Raw genomic sequence first — 21,890 nt, forward strand, 5'->3', positions numbered from 1 at the left:
GAACATATGACGTTTTTTTCAACTATGTAGAGTTCCCACACGGCAGACAATCTATTTCTGACCGGCTTCTTACAAGTGCACATGTGCAAAAGAACAGAGTGAATTAGGAAACTGACCTTGTAAATACAATACAAAACACACTGTGAAACGCTAGAGAGAGTAAAAACTTCCTGTTCTACATGCTCATTGAAGAACGCTAAATTCTATGTTAAAATTATCTCTGATGAAAAAAAGAAGAGAAATTCACATTTTCATCTGAGATTATGTAAAGAGGCCGACTGACCTGTTCTCTTTGGCAGACAGATGCGCCGGCAGCAGTGTGGTGACCATCTGGGGGAGGTCACAGTGGGGGAGAAACACAACTATGGACATGTACAGCTATACGGAGATTTTGAATATAACTGGTGTAGGGTAACATAACCTGGTTACTCTCAGTAATCGGGTTTCTTGTCTGCATGTTAACGTACTGATATTCCTGCTAGTCAGCACAGCTGCAGCGTGACGCCAGATTGTCTAATACAATCGGCTTCATAGTCACAGAGACCTGCCAGTTCCAGTCTGAGCCCATCAGGCGTAAAATCAGCCGGTTTCAATCGGTGGCCGATCGATCGGTGCACCCCTATTTAAGACCAGATGACAACAAACATCTGTTATAGTCATATGATTATTGATGAAGCCAATAATGTAAATAATGGTAGAACATGCTTTTATTTGAGGTATTTTCTTAATCAAAATGGTGGCATACTTCTCTTACAGAGAACGTATAGGAAGATACATCACGATAATTAAAGTCTTCTTTAATCTAATTTCACACATCACCATGCAGATGTCTTTCTTATTTACATCAGAGCGTGTGCCCATGACAACATTTAAAACCAATTATAAAAGACTACACAGAAAGCTGGAGAATCATTTTGTTTCATCTTCTGCTCCTTTGATATCCAAATATTCAGCTATACTCAAATATCCTCTGCTTTCTGCATCAATTACTGGTAACCTTATATGTTAAACAAAATTTACTGAGAGATGAGACACTTATCAGCCTGAACTACTCAGAAATATATAGATTTCCTTTATTATTCTCGAAGCATACTCAAAACATACTGTAGCGAGACGTTTTATAGATTTTGTACACTGTATTCATTATAATTAATTATTATTTAGACATTTGGAAGAATTGGCACATAATATTTGTCTTAAAAAGAAGAAACAGACATTAAATAGTGTTAAATTTGTGAAATTACAGTATTAATTCTAAAAAGTTATTTTAGCTGTACATTTTGAAACTGACTCAGCTGGTCTTTTGCTAAGTCAGTAACAATTATTTTGAGTAATTACATTATTGTTTTAGCCTCTATAGTGGCATCTGTTGTCTGCACCATTGTTCTGTCTATATGTCCAACACATTGGTCCAGAGTGAAATGCCCATGCATGATATTCTAAGATGTTTCTAATATTTTTCTCTCCTGATTATTTATGAATGAAGTGGACAAATATACCATTATATATAATACAGATATATGATGCAATACACCATAGTATGCAGCCCTAAAATGTACCACAGAATAGATTTGAAACATGAATTCTTGAAAAGTCTGAACATTATGAATACCGTTCAATTCATTGCAATGTTATATTAGAGCTACAACTATAAGTTGATTAATCGCTTAGTTGATTCACAAAAAAATTTACCAGCAAGTATTTTGATAATCGAATAATCATGAAATAAAAGTAAAAATGCCAAATATTTGCTAGTTGCAGCTTCTCAAATGTGTCATACATGATAGTTAACTGAATATCTTTGGATTTTGGACTATTGGTCAGACAAAATAAGACATTTGAAGACATAACCTCTGACTCTTTATACAAATTATATCGGACATTTTTCACTATTTTCTGACATTGTATAGAATATTAAGAAAATAATCAGCACATTAATTGATAATGAAAATAATCATTTGTTGCAGCCTTCCACGGATTTTCTATTTTTCTGGTCTCTGTATATAAATCCTATCAGTATATATTTATATACTTATTTACACAAGCAGAGCAGAGCTAGACTGAGAGCATGTGTTTGTAGACTCAGCAAGTCCCTGATAAGTTGCCTAGGCTGTGCAGAAAATGAATTCAGACACATCCATGTGTTTCAAATGAATTTTAAATGAAGACACACTATATGCACACACATACGGTGCATATACTATTTACACACAGTTGCTCCTTTATGGCAACACTGTTTAATCAAATGGGGTAGATAAGGGTTATAGATGTGAAAAAATGATACAGATTGGGGCCATTCATCTTCTCCTATTGAACATGAAATAGTAGCTCAAATAAAACGCAATCTCTGATAAATTTGATGTAAGTACTCAGTAGTTCTTTCATACATGCTTTTGTTCATTTGTGTTGTTTTTCTCATGTAGCAGGCGGGAGCAGGTCAGTTACTGTGTTTTAATTCAACTGAGCCATCCTCATAATGTTGTAGAGATGGATGAAATTTGGTAGTGCAAGGTATCTTTAAGGCTCAGCAGTCTATAATAATTATAATGGGATATTATACTGTAATTGATCCCCAGAGGAGGAATTCATTTCTTTTTATCCCTTCAGCCCTGCACAGTGAGGGGAGAGCAAAGTGTCAGCTACAGAACAGCGCCTCGGGGACTGTGGGGGATTTAGTGTCTTGCTCCAGGACACTTAAGCAGGGTGGTTGCTGGAACAGGGGGCTGAACCTGAGCCTTTTCAGCTCAGGGTCACATTCCCTAATGATTTCAGTCCGCTCTTTCACTCCCCCCCCTCAGTATTTCCCTCCCACTCACTCTCAGCTGTATTTACAATAATAGGGAAAAAACACAATCTGCAATATACACATAGATAATTAGATAATATATACTAGACAAATAATAAATACGTAATGTACCAATATTAAAACACAGCACACTTCACACAGTTTATCTAGGGTAACATTTTGCTACCAGGAATGGTCGGGATTTTGCCTGGACTGTTGTTTTTCTTGCCTAAAATCAATTCTGTCCATCCATCCATTTTCTTTCCCACTCAGGGGCCTGAGCCTGTCCCAGCATGCATTGGATGAAAGGCAAGAAAACATTGGACAGGTTGCCAGTTCATCACAGGCCTCTGATCAACTGATTTGCATGAATAATTCGGGATACAGTTTACTAAATCTGAGAGGGATATTGTTTATCTCCCTTTTTAGTGCTATTCACATCACCTTATTTTGGTTCCCAATATTTTTTAATTACTCTTATCTAATTTTAGTGTACTCGTATAATGTGAGCCACTGTGATCACACCACTGAGGCTGAGCATTGTTGTTCTATATATTGGACTGCTGGTCAGCAGCCACACAGTATACGCAGGACTATCGGTGGATTGATGGAACAACACTGCTGTTTAAAGCAGATGGGAATTCAAAGCTGTGTGCAGCTCAAACAGGCTTTCTACTTATTAACTGATTGTGTCTGTTGCCTAATAAATCATTTGCTGCCACACGACAGAAGTAGAAGCTATGGTGTTTATGTTCTCATTCAGTGTTGAGGGAAGTGACAATTTTTCAAGCCTGTAGCAATTGAAAATTATTGACCATCAATAAGTAGAAGAAACACTGGTCTAGTTTTAGTCCCCCAGCTGTAAATTAAGCTGGCTTGTGTCGGTACTGTATTTCCACTAAGGGCATCCCAATAAACAGTCTATTTATATACCTACACCTGCACCACACCACCCACCTGGGTGTATTTTGTCTGTTTATGCACAACTGTTCACCAAGTACAGGAGCTGTGCTGCAATCAGCATGAGTGCCAAGAAATATTTAATGTTTGCGGCAGCACTGTCTCTCCCACGGGTGTCAAATGAGAAGGAATATTAGTGTTCTGAGCTATTAGGAGAGCAGGGACTGGGGCTGACAATGGAAGACATGAGAGAGGAGGCTCGCAGTCTCCTCAGCAACGGATATTTTTAGAGGTGGTTTTTAGACGTGGCTCAGATGTTAAGAGTATAGGATGAGTGTTGGAATAGAAATACACGATTCATGAAAGTTTCAGCAGTGGCTGCTTCACTTTGTCAGTTGATTTGACTCGAATTGTATTTATTGTTTACTTTTATGCACAGATAATTTGTTAGGGTTTGCAAATGCTGCAGGTCATCAGGAAAATTGCCAAAATAGCTATTTATTAAGAGAGTACTGAATGTTTTGAGATGATTTAATTTTTCACTTTGCAAAGTCTAAAGCACAACCCAGTTGTTCAGTTTGATTTTTCACAAGCCACTGATTGTTAATCTGCAGAGATAATTTTCAGGCAATTTTAATATATAACTATAATTAATCAACAGATGATCCTGCATTTCTCTGGAGACATAAACAATAAAGGGCCACTACATATTTGTTATTAATTGCTTTATAATTGTCCGTGTCTGTGTATGCTGTTGTGTTTACAAGGCAACATTAGGTGGAGATGGTGGTCTGGTTCACTCTGAGGGAAGTCTGATGAGAAGTGGTGTGAAGACGAGAGGAGGGGGAGTCTTAAAGTGGTCCTCCCTAATTACACGCAGACCAACGGCCGACTGGAATCTAGCAATGTGTTCTATTGAAAATCTGATTCCTGTAAAGATACTTGTTTCATTATCTGAACTTAATATAAAATATGTAATGAACAAGACCAATAATTAGACCAATTAAAAGCCACTTAAGTTGTATGAAAGCTTCATTTTGAAGCAGCCTGGCAAAGCTGAATTAACGTGAGAAAGACATTTCAGCATGCAAACATTTGACTGAAAACTGACTATTGTAAGAGGGATGTTACATTTTAGTAAACCTTGTTGGGGAAGAGGTATTGGATTAGCTGCAGATCATAAAAACACCAATTCATACTTGGACTGAGTGAGTCTTGTTTAGTGGCTGCTCCCTGTCACAAGGTCTGGAGGAGTCCTTGAGTCAAGGGACCATCTTTTTAACTATCCTATACTTAGAAAGGAATGGATGGACGGATGAATGGATGGATGCTTGGATGAATGGATGGTGTTAGCAATAAAACAAATTGCCGTGTCTACCCTACAGCTAACAGAGTTACAACACTGGCCCCGTTGAGGGCCCTGTTCAGTGTGTCTCAACTCCCAGTGGCTGGATTCTTATCCCCTGGTCTTCCCCAGTATTCTCTCCAGAGGTTAACCAGTGTGGCTGCCTGCTGCCAGCGATGTGAGAAGAGAAGAAAGGGAAGGGATGAGTGCTCTGCTTCCACATGGCAGATGTTGGGGGAATGGGGGACTGAAGTACCAGTGAGGCAAAGACATAGAATCCAATGATTGATAGAGTGTCTGAGAGCAGAGAGCTGCTGCTATGCTGCTGCTAAATTTCCCATGTGCTTGCCTGGGTAGGGTAAATATAATGACATAGAGAGGAAGCCAGATAACCCTCTTCAGTTAAATCAAGGCCTCAGAAAAATGCATATGTGAATTGTGAAATACACATTTGAATAGTAATTTCAGCATTCGATTAGTATTAATTTAATATTCAATTTATATTCGACTTCTGAAATTCGTTCCAACAGCCCTAGTAGATTGTAGAAATGCGCACAAGTACTGTGAACTGTGAAATGCTTTATTTGCCTACAGTTTCTTACATACTCTTGTACATTTAGGCGCACTTATTCATTATTCAGTGACACTTGCAGATTCATGTTACTCTGTGTAAGATCACCACTAAAAGTGAAGTATGTGTATGCACAGAGACAGAAATATGCACATATTCTTATAGTCAGATTGAAAAGCCTGTGTGTACACATGGTTCTGTTTCATAAATCTCAAACATTGTGGAACTGGGTGCATGTGCATAAGCCTCATTTCCTCCCTAAATGAACATAGACACACTATTAATCTATCATTAGATTTGATCCAATGATTATGTTTACAGCGCTCATATTGAAACAGACTTTACACAGTGCTTCCCAATAAAGGATCAAATCATGATAATGATAATGATGATAATGCACACAGGGGAAAAAAAAGATGCTTTCAATGTAAATTAAGAGTGAGCACACAAAAGTAAATAATCAAAATTAACACACAATCAGTGAAATGGATAACAACAATGTTTTATTATTACATACATACATATCACTGTCAGGCCACAGAAAAACACATGTGCCTGGTCTAATGTATGTATGTGGTGTAAGGTTTTTGTGCATATGGATCTGGACCTAGGTCATTAAGTACAGTATAATATCTCTTGTTGAACCTTTGAATTTTCAGACTTTTGAATGTTGAAATCTGTTAATTTTGATATTCACGCTCTGTGTTAATTGTGATATTCAAGTTAGGTTTTAGAAGTACAAAAATAAATGAAGGGTTTGCTGTGGCTGTGCTAAAAATGAGTCTTGCCTGAGTGCAGAGGGAAACATCCCCCAACAACAGACATGGGCCAGTACACACAAAGGAAAGAGTCTATTCTCATCCAATGAAGGAACTGCTAATCCATTAACCAGCCAAGTGAATGTATAAGCCAGAACTGTTGTGTTCTAGCTGTGACAAGCATGACCACAGGAAACACACAGCCATTCTGGAAAAACAGCCCCAGTGGAATAGCGAAACCTCGGATTTGAAGAAAAAGAAAACATCATTAAATTGAACCGCAGTGTACAATCAGAGCAATAGTGCAGGCCACTGACAGAAGCCCCTCACTGACTGAACCGAAAGTGACTTTTGTACCCATGAGCAAAGCAGCCTGACATCATTGTTAATTTAATGGCATCCCCTGTTCTTTAGTCATATTTCCAGTTTCCCAACCTATTAGTATCTGAGCTGGGGCCAGGCTTTGTTTTATGGTGTGAACTGAACTAGAGGGTGTTATTGTGCATTGATTGTTCACTCTGCTGGCTTTGTACAGGGTCACGAAAGGGAAATTCATTAGCATGCACATACTCTCTGTGGCATTTTGGCATGGCGACAAAACAGTTATCCTGAAATGCTGCACTGTGAATTAAAAAGCCTTAGCTTTTGGTAACCAGCGGACGTCCCCCTGCTGTCTTTAGACATGTGTTCAATAGCAGATCATCTCTAAGAGGCTGAGGACTCTCTTTAAACCGATCTGTGGGGAATTACTATAGGTGTCCGCATTGAAATATGTTACATTTCATTTAGTTATGTCAACCAGTCCCACATAATTAGGTTGAATAAGTGAGAAAAGGGATAGAGAATTGATCATTACTAAATACTGTCAAGCAAATCTCACCAAACTGTATTAATTACTACATCATTCAGTTATATGGAATTAACTTAACATACTAATGTTGAATTTACCTGCCACATTTAAACTGGATTTATGAAATGCAATTATGTTTGATTTACTAAACATAGTTATATTAAATTTAGCTAACACAGCTGAGTTGCATCAATGTTGTAGAATTTTTGTTGATTGTATTAAAACATGACTGAACACTACATGCTTCATCAAGGTGAGTGAGTGAAATAACGTAACTGTACTTCACCTGACTTTATGTAACAGTGTCAGGTCAAAAAAGGTTAATGAATTTGCTTCACAAAAGTGACATCAATATATCTGCCATAACACATCAGGAAACCAAGGAAGCGATTGCAGAGAGATTTCTCATTTTGCACTATTTGGTCCTGGATGTCACGCATTACCTAAAAGAGACAATATGCAAAGAAATACATAGGTATTAAAAATATATATATACAAAGAAACCAACAAATAATTACCCTTTTTAATACTCTAGTGCATTGCCTGAATTATTTATTCTTTAAAAAGTGAAGAATTACTTAACCCCAATTTGATCAAATAGCCTTTTTTGTGCATTCAAACATCAGCCAATGCTCACAAGTTATTTTTTCTGTCAAGCCAGCAGTCCAAAATGCACATGTGCTCAGTTTACAGTGATATGATAACAGGAAACTGCAATGAGTAACAAATTACAGCAAATGTTTGGCAGTTTTGGTTGACAGATGCACAGTTTACATTTATATAATATAAATACCAGCAAATACTAATAAATTAGAAACTGCACATTTTTAGCAGTGAGGGCTCAGATGATTCAAATGGTGACAAGTGATTAATATTCTGTCCAGTGTTTCCATTCAGAAATCAATATTCATTTGCGTTCGGGAGCCTGTGTGCAGCAGCTGTTCCGAAACGTGAGTTAACCTCTGTGGTGTTGCTTGGGAAACTCTTGATGCAGACACCTCCCCTGTCTTCCAATATCTTTTTTGTCAAGCCAGCTGTCCCAAATGCTCAGTTTACAGTGATATGAAAACAGGCAGCAGCAAGCACGAACAAATTACAAACAGCAAACATTTGGCAGTTTTGGTTGAGGGATGACAAATATGATAAAAACTCATCAATATTCTGTCTTTAGACATCTTCTTTCATCTAGAAAACAGTCCAAAATCCGCAGATGTTCAGCTTGCTGTGACATAACATCATCAAACCCTTAAAAACTGAGAAACTGGAAACAAGTGTCACAACTATTGAAATTGCTTTTTTGGTCCAACGAAGAATTGGACCAAAAAAAGATACTCAGTTCACAATTGTTCACTGAACCTAACCCAAGGTTCACAGTCTCAGCAATTGCAGGTGAGATTATTCATGTAGTCTGTTTTTGAGGACATGCACCTTTGTAGAAAGCTTGTTGCCATCCAACTCCATCAACAAGATGGAGAACAAAATTTTGAAGAAATTCAAATGTGTATTTCAGATCCTTGGGGTAGCTCAAGTTTAGGCTGTAGATCAGGCCAAGCAGGAATGCACACTCATTTGCCACATCTCTAACATTGTTCACCACCTCCACCTTCTGAATTATGACGCCTCACGGGATCTGTCGGCTCTCCTCTATCGTGCCAAATGACATAGATTTCGAAAACCATATCCTCCATTTCTCTCCTTGCAACAGGATGATTAATATCCTCAAAGTGGAAGAAAAACAAAGTACGAATTAGAATCTGTTTATAAGAACTAGGAGTGCAGCTGTCATTTTCAATATCAGGCATGTGATTTGCAAAGGACAAAAAAGCAGGAAAATATACTGAGCGCTGAGCACGAAGCGGCAGCCTCCCCGCTATCTTCAAATGTGACATTTGAAGACATCACATTAATTATAACCAACTATAACTATTTTCAGTGTGTTCATTACTTGTTTCTGCTTATTTCACAGGAGGACAAAACATCAGGTTAATGCAGGTTTAATGTTTTGTGCCACTGTGCTTGGAGATATCAGTTGAGCTAAAATTAAAAAAAGGACTATTTAATTGGATTTACTGAGACTTCCAGGATGTCACTGAACATGCTGTCAGCTCAGAGGCAGTGAAGCCTGTCAGTCACAGCGGATACCCGGGCAGTGGTTGGTGTGAGTGGCTGAAAAACCAACCACACTGGGCAGCGGCAGAGGAGGCTGCACCGCCGTCTGGTTCAAAATTAGTCCAGCCGACTTCACTGCACTCAGCGAAGAGGCAGAGCACGGAAAGAGAAATGAGCCGTATGTTTACAACACAGCTAGTTTTGTTCTTAGATAACATTAAGATAAGACTTTAATGTTTATTGTCGGTCATGCTGTTGTTCTGCGTTGCAAACAGACACTTAAAAACAGACAATGGTTAGATTAGCATGCCTATAGGTAGTAGCAGCTGCTAGTAGCTAAAGCTGTATTTAACCTGCATGCAGCCACGGCGGGGTTCTGGTGTTGGCAGCTGAGTGAAAACACACCTGAATCATTTCACATAAACAGCCTGCCTTCAGACAAAACTGACAATAAAATCGCAAGCTTCAACATTTCACAAAACACAACGTTAGAGATCTTTTATGTTATTATGAGAAGTGTAAAAATATTTTCGGTTCATAATGAAACTGGCAGCTTTGGTAATTAATGGGAAACACTGCACACACACACACACACACACACACACACACACACACACACACACACACACACACAGTCACTTTTCATACCTCTGCATGATCTGCATGCTTCACGTGGGTCTCATTTTGAGGTCAGAAAATCTGGAAAACACATCCTTGAATTACTCTAATTTATTTCTCAAATGTCTATAAATTGTCAGACTATAATAGAAATGGCCATAAGAATTTCCCATAGCCCAGTGAGACATTTGGACAAAACAAAAATTTGAAGACAACAGTCCAAAACCCAAAGATGTTGGGAAAAAAAATGTTGATGTTGAAGCTATAAACAAGGAAAGTTTGGTATTTCTGCTTGCAAATGACTTACAAACAATATTGTTAAAATAGTTGCCAATTGCTTTGGTCAATTGACGAATCCAAAGAATCAACTTACTGTTTCATCTCTGACTAGAACATGGAAGATCTGGACTTGCACTGTCAGCATTGGCCAAATCAATTGAGCATAACCCATATAATACCATGTACACATGGACAAATAGTAACAGGTCTTACAAGATGCTATCTAAAGAGGTGCCCAGCTGATATAACAGTAAGAAAGAGGAGTGCAGAAATTCAGTGCAGACGACGTGTTTGAGCTGTAGGCAGCGAATAAGAATCAACATTTGCAAAGAGGTAGGAGCACTTTGACAGCAGCACAGACCTAATTCCACAAGCTGACATGTCAGCACACCTACAGTTATTCAAGACTTATCATGCAGTAGAGCACACCTCCTTGCAAGTGTGAGCAGCTACACAATGATGTATGAGCTACTTCAGAAAAACTGATATGTACGTGATTATGTGGACTGTCAAACAGAAACAAGTTAATTTTCACATTGTAAAATGTCCCATTCAGTACATATCTATGTTGTGATGATTCTCATCAAAAATGTTAGGTTAGGCTATGGTTCATATTCTATGATTCAACTTACTAAGTACTCCTTTATGAGGGTGTCAGGCTTTTCATTGATGTCGCAGCAAAACCCTTTTAGAATACATTCCAGACGACTGTCAGCGCTGGGATTCTGTGGAGATTAACAAACCTTCACAATCTCCACACAACTACACAGACTATACCATGTTCACATCACAGATGGTCTTGACAATTTTATTCAGCCGAATGTCAGGGACCGATCACATGGAACCGTATTATGAAATTGCTGAGTTGCAGAGTCGCTGAGTGTAGTTTCCAAAGAAATGGATGTTCAGCTCTGTGGCTCATCTGTAATGTAACATAGTACATGAAGAATGAGCTGGGGCTAAGCTAGCTAATACATTCACCGAGCACTTTATTAGGAACACCTGTGCAATATAATGCGATCCAATGCAACAGCTCTGCCATAAATTCTACTTTTATGAAGCCTATACACTTTCAGTTTTTGTTGACATTGTCAGAAAGGTGATAATTCAGTACACCACCACCCACTACGACCTCAATACATAAACATAAAGTATCACCTTTCTGACAAAAACTAAAAGTGTATAAGCTTCGTAAAAGTAGAATTTATGGCAGAGCTGTTTGTTAAATACAGTAGTATTCAAACACCTCAGGGTAATATATTATCATATTTTGCTCTTACAAGACAAACACTAGCAGAGGAACATCATTTAACGGTGTGAGTTAAGCTAGCAACAACGGGCTTTTCAAATCTAACGTCAAAGTATACGACCAATCATAAAAGTCAAAAATATGCATCACTTGTTGTTGTTAATGCACCAATAAAGTATATTGTTGAATAATTCACATACTTACAAACAAAATCAAGGGATGGCTGTAGATTGCAATAAAAACTCTCAACCAACAGTCGGTGTGGACACATGGTCCAGTTGCAGAAGCAAGAGAAAATGGCTGCTAACCTCCACATACTGCACATGCGCTGAGAAGTATGGAAAGCACGTTGGGACACTTTTTATTCAGTCCAACGCCGGCAGTATGTTTTCAATACCTTGATTACATAGCTTCAAATCAACACAATTACGTATTCCTGAAACCTTATATTATTATGTTAATGCAATTAAACTTTCTTGTTTAGATGTTCAAAACTGCAATTATTTAGTCGTTTCACCATAAAACAACTATGTGATGCAAACAATATGCAAGTTTCATTTCTTCAGTGTAGTGCCTAACAAGCTGAACTTAAGTAATCCATTTCACTGAACAATACTGCGGGTTTTCTAGCATGTGATTAATTGACTGATTAAATTGAAAATTGAAGTCATAAATGGCTCCATCTTCAGCCAAGAACCAGAATAAGAAAAGTGTTATCAGTAGTAAGCTGAACAAAATTAAACGTTTACAAAGAAAAATCACTCGGAACAAATCCAACCAGTTTTCTATTACAAATTATATGTTCTTCGCCTGGTCTCACCGGTAGAACCATAAATTGAATTGATGATGATGTCTCAAAGTTGCCCCTTGTGGTCCAAGGAAAAGATTTTTTAATACCTTGCATCCCTTGTGCTGTGAAATACCGCACCTGTACACATTTAATAGTGCATCTATCATAAAAAGTCTAGTGGATTGAAGAAGATGTGTGGGTTTAGAGAAAAAAGAAGCTTTTTTCATGGCGACAGATCATCTGACATTTCTGGGTGACCAAGAGAATTCTTTTACACTGCAATAAGTCCTGTCAAGACATTTTACAGAAGAAAATGTTTTTTCCTTAAACCTGTTTAATTTAGAAACTGTTCTCTTTTGTCTTCCAATTAGGTGGCCTGTGCATTTCACAGTCGGTGAAAATACCACGTGAGCCAAGAGCTGGAGAGTTTGACAAGATCATTCGCAGGCTTAGCGAGAACCCTAATGCCCGAGTGGTCATTATATTTGCCAATGAGGATGACATCAGGTGAGTGCAGTGGAATCTTACTTGCTGCCAATTAATATAAGTTTTAACTTAACTTATCTCAACCACTTTCCACCACTTGGTTTTTACTTAAATGAAACTTGAGGTAAAGACATTTAGGAGTTTGCTAAATCTGCTAACATCTAAAGTGATAAATGTTGTTCAGCAATGTTGTGTCTTTACCTGAGGCTGCCTCTGCAGCTGGAACTAAAATATCACAAATGTCTCCTGTGTGTACAGAGAAATTAAATAGCTCTTTGAAAATACAGTCTGCCACCCGCGTGTTAATATTCATGAGTTATAAATGGCAAATTTGGGTGCAGCCACATTTCTTTAAGCCTTGTCAGTAACGATGTTGTCAAAAGGTATATCACAAGCAAGTGAAGCAGTTTTAAATGCTGAGATACCAGAAAAAACAGAACACCTGAATGATCTAATGCTACCCAGTGGAACAACCCTGCAAGAAATACTACCTGGTGATGCAAAGTAATAAAGCATGCTTACTCAAGTACTGTACTTCAGTACAATTTTGAGGTACTTTACTTGAGGATTTCTATTTTATACTACTTTAGACTTTAACTCTACTATATTTCGGAGGGAAATGTACTTTACTTCACTACTATCTGTTTGACAACTTTAGCTACCAGTTACTTTGTGGGTCAAGAGTTTAGATACAAAAGATATGATCAACAAATAAATAAATATGCATTAAATCTATCCTACAGATGCCACATATATACACATATATAAAACACTGAAATAGTTTAATGAATAGTTTTACTTTGTACTTGTTCTGAAGGCAAGACCTTCATTTTTATTCAAGTAAAGGATCTTAGCACTTCTTTCGCCACCTTTGTGAAAATGACTACATATCTTTTCAAGGAGAGATTGACTGCACTCCATAGCAATTTTTGAGACCTTATTTCATAATGGTGTTGTATTGAGCTGCATTATACTGAAAGGTGTTTCTCAATTTTTGTTTAGTTCCCTATAAATAATGCTCTATCTATGAGACTAATAGCTTTGTCATCTAAACTGACATGTAGTCTGCTGTACCCATCCATGAGAATCTGATTATACCACACAAAGCTGCAGTTAAAGTGCCCCTACTTTCCTTGTGGGGACGGAAATGTATCAATTTAAATTCATTATCTGCTATTAAGACCAATAGTCTCTATTAAGAATGAATTAATTAGCTGTAGGCTGAATCAACACACATAACACTGCTGTGGCTCTGAAGGAAAATGCTTCCCAGCAACCAGTTAGTGGGCCAGTGTATTCCTAGTGGAAGTGGGCTGTGATTTGGGGCGGTCTCTTGATGATGACCAGGGCAAAAGTCCCAGTGCTCATTGACTTAAGCCGGTCCTGATAACGGGTAATAGTCTGGATATATAGTAATTACAGAAAGCCAGGGGGATTTCAGCTCTGCATGCCTGCTCTATCCTTGAACCCAGTCGGTGTGAGCTGGCAGCAGCCTAATAAGAATCCAAAATTGTCTACATAGAAATTATAAGATACCTGAGCTGTTTTGATGGAGCCAATAGTGTGATACTTAACCAATCATTCAGTGTAAATATACTGCCTAGTCTCAGGGTTAAGAATACAAGAAATAATGTTTGTGGGTTAGCCCCATCATTTTGACAGGTAGGTAGGTTTGTCTCTATACTGTAATGTGTTTGTTCTGCTGAAAATAACAACAGACTCTTAACATAAAGAGAGAGAAGTGCAAACTCAGAAAAATAAATTATCTTGAAATGTAATTATGTCATCTGTTTTGTACTTTAAAAATGGAAAATACAGAAACACATTTCATTTTCATCTAATTGTCACCTGAAAATATGCTTAGGAAAGGTAAAATGTCAGGTAAAACATAAGGTTAAGTGCGGTATTTAAGTAAGGCAACTTTGGTTAAGTTTGGTTTAATTACTCACATTAGAAAATTGCATGTGGGTTGGGAACTGAACCTGGCCTGTCAAAGTTGAAGGAAGATTCATACGCCCAGTTCACCCCCAACACCTTTGTTTCTCACTATGTTATTTTTATATCAGGCTTGTCAGCCTGTCTAGTCATGTCTCTGTTATGTAACGTCTAGATGGTGATAAAATATATTTCTCTCATTTTTCGTACATGGAGCACATAATTGCATCTTAAGACATGCTCATTTCACTATATACTGGAGACCAGATTCAGGAAAATATCATTACCAATCAAACATAAATCCTTGTGGTCATAAAACTAAGGTAAAGAGACATAAAGTTAGTTGGATGACTCACTGCTCCCCCACTCTACATTTTACAAAAAATTTAATTATTTTACAAGGTTATACTGTCCTTCTATGCAACTACAAACTCTTACATGAGATATTCAAACAGCATGTGCCATGTAAAAAAGTTGATGTTGTCTACAACACAATAGGATGCTTAATATTAACTTTTTGCTTTCTTGCCAGCATCTTTGTGGCAATATGAGTGCTGGTAATGCTTCAAATGCCAGGTGGCTTAAATTTTATGTTGCTGTATTCCAGCTTTCTTGATGTAACTCTGCTGCTACAGCAGAACTTGCTGGCAGTTTTTACAGCTTCCCAAACTTACTTCCATTGGCAACAAGCCTGGACAAATGTGGCGAGGGTCTGATTCTGCTACAGCAAAGAAGAACTGCAGTGTGGGGATAGATACAGTGTCTGTGGTGGATTTTCAATTCTACTGCCTAAGTGACTCTGTGCAACTTTGTTCAGACTCAGCATAGGATACTCAGATGATGGAATCACCTGTACGACAGCTACGCTGCCTCTTTAGGGTGCATTTAAATAAGAAACGTTTTTCATAGGTGATATATCACTGGATGTGCATTAAATATATCATAAAACAAATGGAAACACTGACAACACAACATTATATGGTACAGTTATATATTGCTCTCCTCCTCTGTCTCAAAGGCGACTTCTTCAAGCAGCTAAGAAGGCCAATCAAACAGGCCATTTCATCTGGGTAGGTTCAGACAGCTGGGGCTCCAAAATTTCCCCGATACTGAACCAGGAAGAAATGGCAGAAGGCGCTGTCACCATCCTCCCCAAACGACAGTCAATCAAAGGTATTCACCAACTTTACCTTACAATTTACTTTAAGAACAATGTTTTATTTTGCATGAAATTGAATGTTGATATTTTTGCCCCTTTACTGCTTATTGTTAGTGTATGTTTGCCTCCTCTAATCATATCTCCGTTCTTCATTCAACATAGCACTATCCATCATTAACACTATCCATCTGGTACACACTAGACAGCACTTTAAAAATTAATTAATTGATAACTCTTGGTCATTTTCAATCTTAAATCTTTCAACTTCTGTTTGTACCTGGTTTAATTGATTTTGTTGTTACTTTATTTATTAATTGTATTTATATGTTTGTTTTAATTAAGTGTCTTCTTTCTTGCTCGATGTCATTGTTAATGAGGGCTTCACCTTCAATGATTTTCTGGTTTAAATAAACACAAATAAACAGAGGATTTTAAACTGAAGTGCTTCAGATGGCCATAATGAGTCTGTTTCCCTCCACTTACAGCCACATTGGACATAAAGTGTTGTGTCATCACTACAATTTATCTTTCATATTGATTAAATCATTAAATATTACAAGTACAATATCAAGTATGTTTATTTTATGTTATAATTATAGATTTAAGGCAATTTGTTTTTTAACACTGTTGGTAAAGTGTGAATAAAGTTGTGTGTGGGTGACAGAATATGCATAATGTAGCGATGTGAAAATAACAAATACAATAGATTCTATTGCATGTTTCAATGCCATTAAATAATTACATACTTCCCTATTTTCATCTTCCACTTCATATTCATCACCACAGTGGAAGAGTTATTCTTTATATTTGCTTTCATAGATCCAATAATATTCTGACAATGTGACTGAATGTGAACTGTTTTCACTGTTTTAGCTAAGACCAAACCACAATCATGTGGATTGCTGATATTTTTTATTGCAGAGCCTCTGCTCTAGTAAATCTTAAATTGGGATTTGAGTAAACCATTGGCTCATTTAGAATCATCACCAAAGCCATCCACCAGGACCAGGCTCCAAAAGAGTTTTCATTTTGCAAATATAGCTTTAAAACCGAGAATGACCTTATCTTGACACAAAGAGCCTATTAAAATGTAAATAAAAGGGAGAACTTTAACTGCAACAGCATCTGTCGCTGACTTCTTTCAGGTTTTGATCGCTACTTCATCAGCCGAACACTGGAGAACAACAGAAGGAATATCTGGTTTGCAGAGTTCTGGGAGAATAACTTCCAATGCAAGCTCAGTCGGCACGCAGTGAAGAAAGGATCTGGCATCAAGAAATGCACAAGTGAGTCTGCACCTAATAGCAGAGAAGGTACTCGGTCAATCAATGGAAAGCACACAGTCAATGACATAGTATATTGATTGGGTCTGCTGTGAATACTTTATGTGTGTGTACTTGGTATGCACAGGTAAACTTATTTGTCATCAGGGAGAAAACAATCATACTCTTTTAATTTAGGTTAAATGTAATGGGTGTAGATAAGTGAATGGGAATCTCTAATTCTGTCCGAGAGAAATTAATGTTCCCATTACTCTTGCGTTAGTTTAATTTGCAGTGGGCAACAACAGCAATCACAAAACTATGCCAATGCATGCACTGAAAACATAATCAATAGTAAATCCAATCAGCCCATTAGAAACAAGCTTTCAGGTCATTAAAATCTCTAGGCTCTCCAGCGCTGTCTCCCAACCCAACTGTAGTGCAACGCTGCATTTCAAGTAGTCCAGACTGACTGATTTAAAGCTGGCACCTGTAATGTTTCTAGACAATAAATTCCTAATAGATCCGTCTGTGTGTTGGAGTATTGTACATCACAAAAGAAACGGTGCTGGAGAGGCTGTCTGTTCTCGTTGCACCTGTCCTTCAACTGTTAAGTCTTTGTAACTAATAATGCTCGTACATCCAGTTCATACTGACTGTGTGCTGCTTACAGACATGTACAGTGAAACACTTTGTCTGTTCAAATGTCCAACAGAGTATATTTCCAGTATACAAGGTACTAGTGCAGTAGTACCTCAAACAATAAATACCAAAGCTTTCATGAACTATTGTTTACTTATATTAAAATGTTGCAGATTATTATTTTAACTCCTTTAAAGTATCACCACAATTAACATTTAACGTATCAACTGCAGTGACTTGGCAACTAATGTTAAGCAATATCAGACTGTTAGAGTGACTTTTATTACTGTCTGCTGCAGCTTGAAAAATAAGATCATAATAATTTGAAGAGTGATTATGAAGATGTAAAGCAGTGCTGACATTATTAAATTGTGTGGTTGCTCAATGCAGCATCTTGAATTAAAACCAAATCTAGTAATGTGTAGGTGTATTGGAGTATATCACATTTCAGGCACATTGTAATGATTTTAATTTATTTATTGGTTATTTACTCGAGGAATAATGTGTACTGTACATGTCTTGCTCATGCAAAGAAAATTAACTGAATAAAGTAGAAAGTCATCTTAGCTAGTAGCTTCAAAAAATACCAATTTTAACTTTAAAAATAACAAATACTGACAGTTGTTGCGTCAACCAATATTTTCTGCCACCCATCTGCAATCGTTTAGTTTGGCTGACAGCACAGCCAGAAATCACAAGTTGCTGTTCAAGCCTCCTGGAGATATTGTGGCACTGTCATATTAAGATGTCAGTAGCAGTGTTATGTGCAGAACAGATGCCATAGTAGCTCTATAGACAAAATGTCATTTTTTTCTGAATTGACAGTTGTTTTTATTAGAATTATTAGATTTGACAGTTAATTTTCATTTGAGGACATAGCACAAGAAACACAATATTTCATTGTTTATTCTCACTCGCCCAATGTACCATATATAATTCTTTTGGCTTTCTAATCCAGCTGATATAGGACACTGTGACCTCAAAATGTCACCAAATACTATCAGTGACAAATTGAATTGCTACAATACATGAACAGGCAATTAAGGAGATACTTAATTGTCAGCTCTCTTAACAACACTGTGTCCCTTGGCAAAAGACAGAGATGCTTCCAATAATCAACACTTCCGGGATTCGGGAGAACAAGTAATCGTAAATGATTTCTGTATTTATCAGTTGTCATGGTGGCTGCTCTTGGGCTAAATTGCTGCAGCCCCTTTTTCTTCCTCTGACTAGCCTCCAGGGCACAGTGAATTTTTACAGGCAAGAGGTACAATCATTTCACTCAGAGCTTTTTGCAAGTACTATCTAGATCCTCCCCATTGTTTCTTTTGTAACCATAATCATCTCCTGTCCCCACTTATGTTGCTGGATAGTTAGTACAATACTGTACTATATACACTGTGCATAATACACCAAGTAACATGGTAAAAGGAAAACTTTAAACCTTAAAATCCTATCAAAATCACTTTTTAAATACACACTCAATAAGTAGGGAAGATTATTTGTGGAAGACTGCAATCAACCGCCAGGGACTGGGAAATTATATTCTTGAAGTACTAACATGATTAGATGGGCATGTAATTATTCTATTTGTGTGATATCAAAGCTTTTAATCGCACAATACAAGTCAATGGAAACTGCTTTATGTACCATAGCAGCAGGGTAGTAACAGGTCATGTTCCAGGACTGAGACATTAAAGTGTATCTGACTTTGAGTGCGGGGAAAATAACACAGATTGCAGATGTATAATTCACATGCTATTACTGCTCTCTTTCCCAGTGTTCTTGTATCTGCTGCCCCAGAGGCCAAGGATTACTTTGTAGCTTCAGATCTACATTGTCACCCCAACCCACGGGTCATTGTGCAACTCTGAGGAGCCAAATACTATCAAGAATAAACTGATTTCTACTTTAATTCTCCAAATATGTGCTAGAATATATGCTAGGAATGTTGTTTACTACTACTACTACATTAATGCACAAACTACAATACTAATTATAACTTCACTGCACACTTCACAACAACTGAGTTATTTTTATAAACGATTAATCTGCAAGTTACTTTTATAATTAATCAATTAATCATTTGGCCAATAAAACATCAGAAAATGGTGGTGGGCCATCACAACATCCTGGAGTCCATGGTGACGTCCTCAAGTGTCTTATTCGATCCAATGGTCTAAAACCCCAAAATATTTAATTTACAGTAATGAAAAGCAACAAATTATAATATTTGAGATCCTTGAACCAGCAAATGTTTAGCAGTTTTGCTTGAAAAATTTTTTGATTATCAAAATAGTTGCTAATTACTTTTCTGTTGATCAACTAATTGATTAATCAACTAATCATTGCAGCTCTAAATCAATTTGCCAATTGACCATTCGCTACGCTTTGTCCCCTTTAGGGACTGTGAAGCTTTCTATTCTCTTAGTAATCTTTGAAACAATGAGTCCTTGATTTCAAACAGAGGTAGATAAAACTTCAAACGGCAGATTTTATCCGCTGTTGCTACAAAGCTAATTAAGCTAACATTAGCTCAATGAGTTAGTTGAAAACAGTCTTCAGTTGACTTTTTAATGTTTCCAGCTGACTAATTTAAAACGACAACCCTGTAAAAAAGGATCTTAAATATGTACATGATTGCTACATTTATGATGAGGCTAAAGCTGCATGTCACAGCTAAAAAGTCAGTATCCTCATCATTTAAACAGTGAGTAACATTTAGGTAAAGAAACAGCATTGCTCTTGTATTTCACTGTGGAGCTTGTTAGTCCTTTAAGTACAGTATAAGGAAATATAAAAGATCAGTTATAATAGGATCTATTATAACCCCAGTTGGCTTCTTAGATTATAGACTTGTTTGTATTTTCTCACTTTTAAGGTTACAAGAGAAAAGGCTTTGAGGATGACGACTAATCAATGTGTTTACCAAATGTAATGTTATCTCAAGTAACATTAGCTGGGGATTGCTGGAGTTTAATCTTCGCCAAATCCAACAAAGTACAGGGCAGAGGTGCTAATATTACCTGAAACTATAATAGCATCCTGGACCCACACAGTAGGGAAATACTACACAGTGGATGTGTTTGTCATCAACTGGACTTTTCTTAACACAAATTGTACCCACACAAACAGCTGAACTTAGCTAATAATGTGCTAACTCTTGGCCTTGGAAGTAACACTCTTTTACTACTGTATTTAGCTAGGCATGCTAACGACTGCTGGTTTTCGAGAGGCCAAAAAAGCCCCTCGTCCAAAGTTTGACAGCCCTGCCGTATCTCATTACAACTGCTAAGCTATGATTGGCCATTCTCTTTTCGGGGGAGGGATTCCACAATACCATTTTATTTCACTGTATTTGTGATAAGAATAAATATATTTTAAATATATTTTTGTTTGCAAATGTGAAAGTGTAAGAAATTCTCAGCATATAGCCTACAATACTAGGTCATTTTTTAACCAAAACATCTATATAAGTTAACCTTTAGAGTTTTTAATTAGAAAACTATGCTGTCATCCAGCTTTTACAGGTGGTGCTTCAGAAAGTGGAACTTCAGAAACACTGGTTTGGAGGAAGTAATTAGACATGGTATATTCATAGGAAATTCAAAGAGAAGTTTACATTCTCAAAGGTTCAAATGTGAAATGTTTGTTGTGTAGAATCCAATTACTTTCAAATCTGCTCAGGCCATTCACTGTATATCACACTATTTCACACTACTGAAGCATAAAACATGATCCTGTTCTGCATAGAGGAATGAACAAGAATTGGATGATACAAAGCTGAACTTGTCAAAAGAGAGACAAATTGGTAATAATAGAAAGACATTGCACAGTATCATAGCATGAGTTTCTCCTTCTCATCCCAGTTGCATTGGTCAGTAATAAGCAGGCTGACAAATCAATCATAATGACTGTGGAGTAAACAGACAAACTGTGGTCTTCAAATGTGCTTTGTCAAAAATACTGTCGCATAAAGGCTTAAGTTGTGTTCTTGTCTATCGTGTTCATTTTTCCAAAGCACATAATATCATCATTTAAATGTCTACACCCTAAAATATGGATATATTCAAAAGAGGAATATAGAGTAGAGCAATTTGCCAACAGTCCTGCCATTTCATGCAGTATTTCCTAGGTAAAGTTTCCTCTCTT

The 21,890-nt window shown here is 37.2% G+C and overlaps 2 protein-coding genes across 8 annotated transcripts in view; one reads left to right on the forward strand and one right to left on the reverse strand.

The window, feature by feature from the left end:
* Window positions 1-21,890, reverse strand: part of LOC121895400 (protein kinase C and casein kinase substrate in neurons protein 1-like) — a 360,445-nt gene that overhangs the window by 247,966 nt on the left and 90,589 nt on the right. The window lies entirely within an intron of this gene.
* The window catches only part of LOC121895397 (metabotropic glutamate receptor 4-like), a 146,244-nt gene that overhangs the window by 100,037 nt on the left and 24,317 nt on the right, over window positions 1-21,890 (forward strand). Inside the window, exons 3-5 of one of the 2 annotated variants that reach the window (XM_042408497.1) lie at window positions 12,626-12,761; window positions 15,694-15,848; window positions 16,980-17,120. In XM_042408497.1, the coding sequence (XP_042264431.1) occupies window positions 12,626-12,761; window positions 15,694-15,848; window positions 16,980-17,120 (432 nt within the window). The remainder of the gene's footprint in view (window positions 1-12,625; window positions 12,762-15,693; window positions 15,849-16,979; window positions 17,121-21,890) is intronic. The other variant, XM_042408498.1, reaches the window with a different exon arrangement.

This window comes from Thunnus maccoyii, chromosome 4, assembly GCF_910596095.1.
Source record: "Thunnus maccoyii chromosome 4, fThuMac1.1, whole genome shotgun sequence".
NCBI lineage: Eukaryota > Metazoa > Chordata > Actinopteri > Scombriformes > Scombridae > Thunnus > Thunnus maccoyii.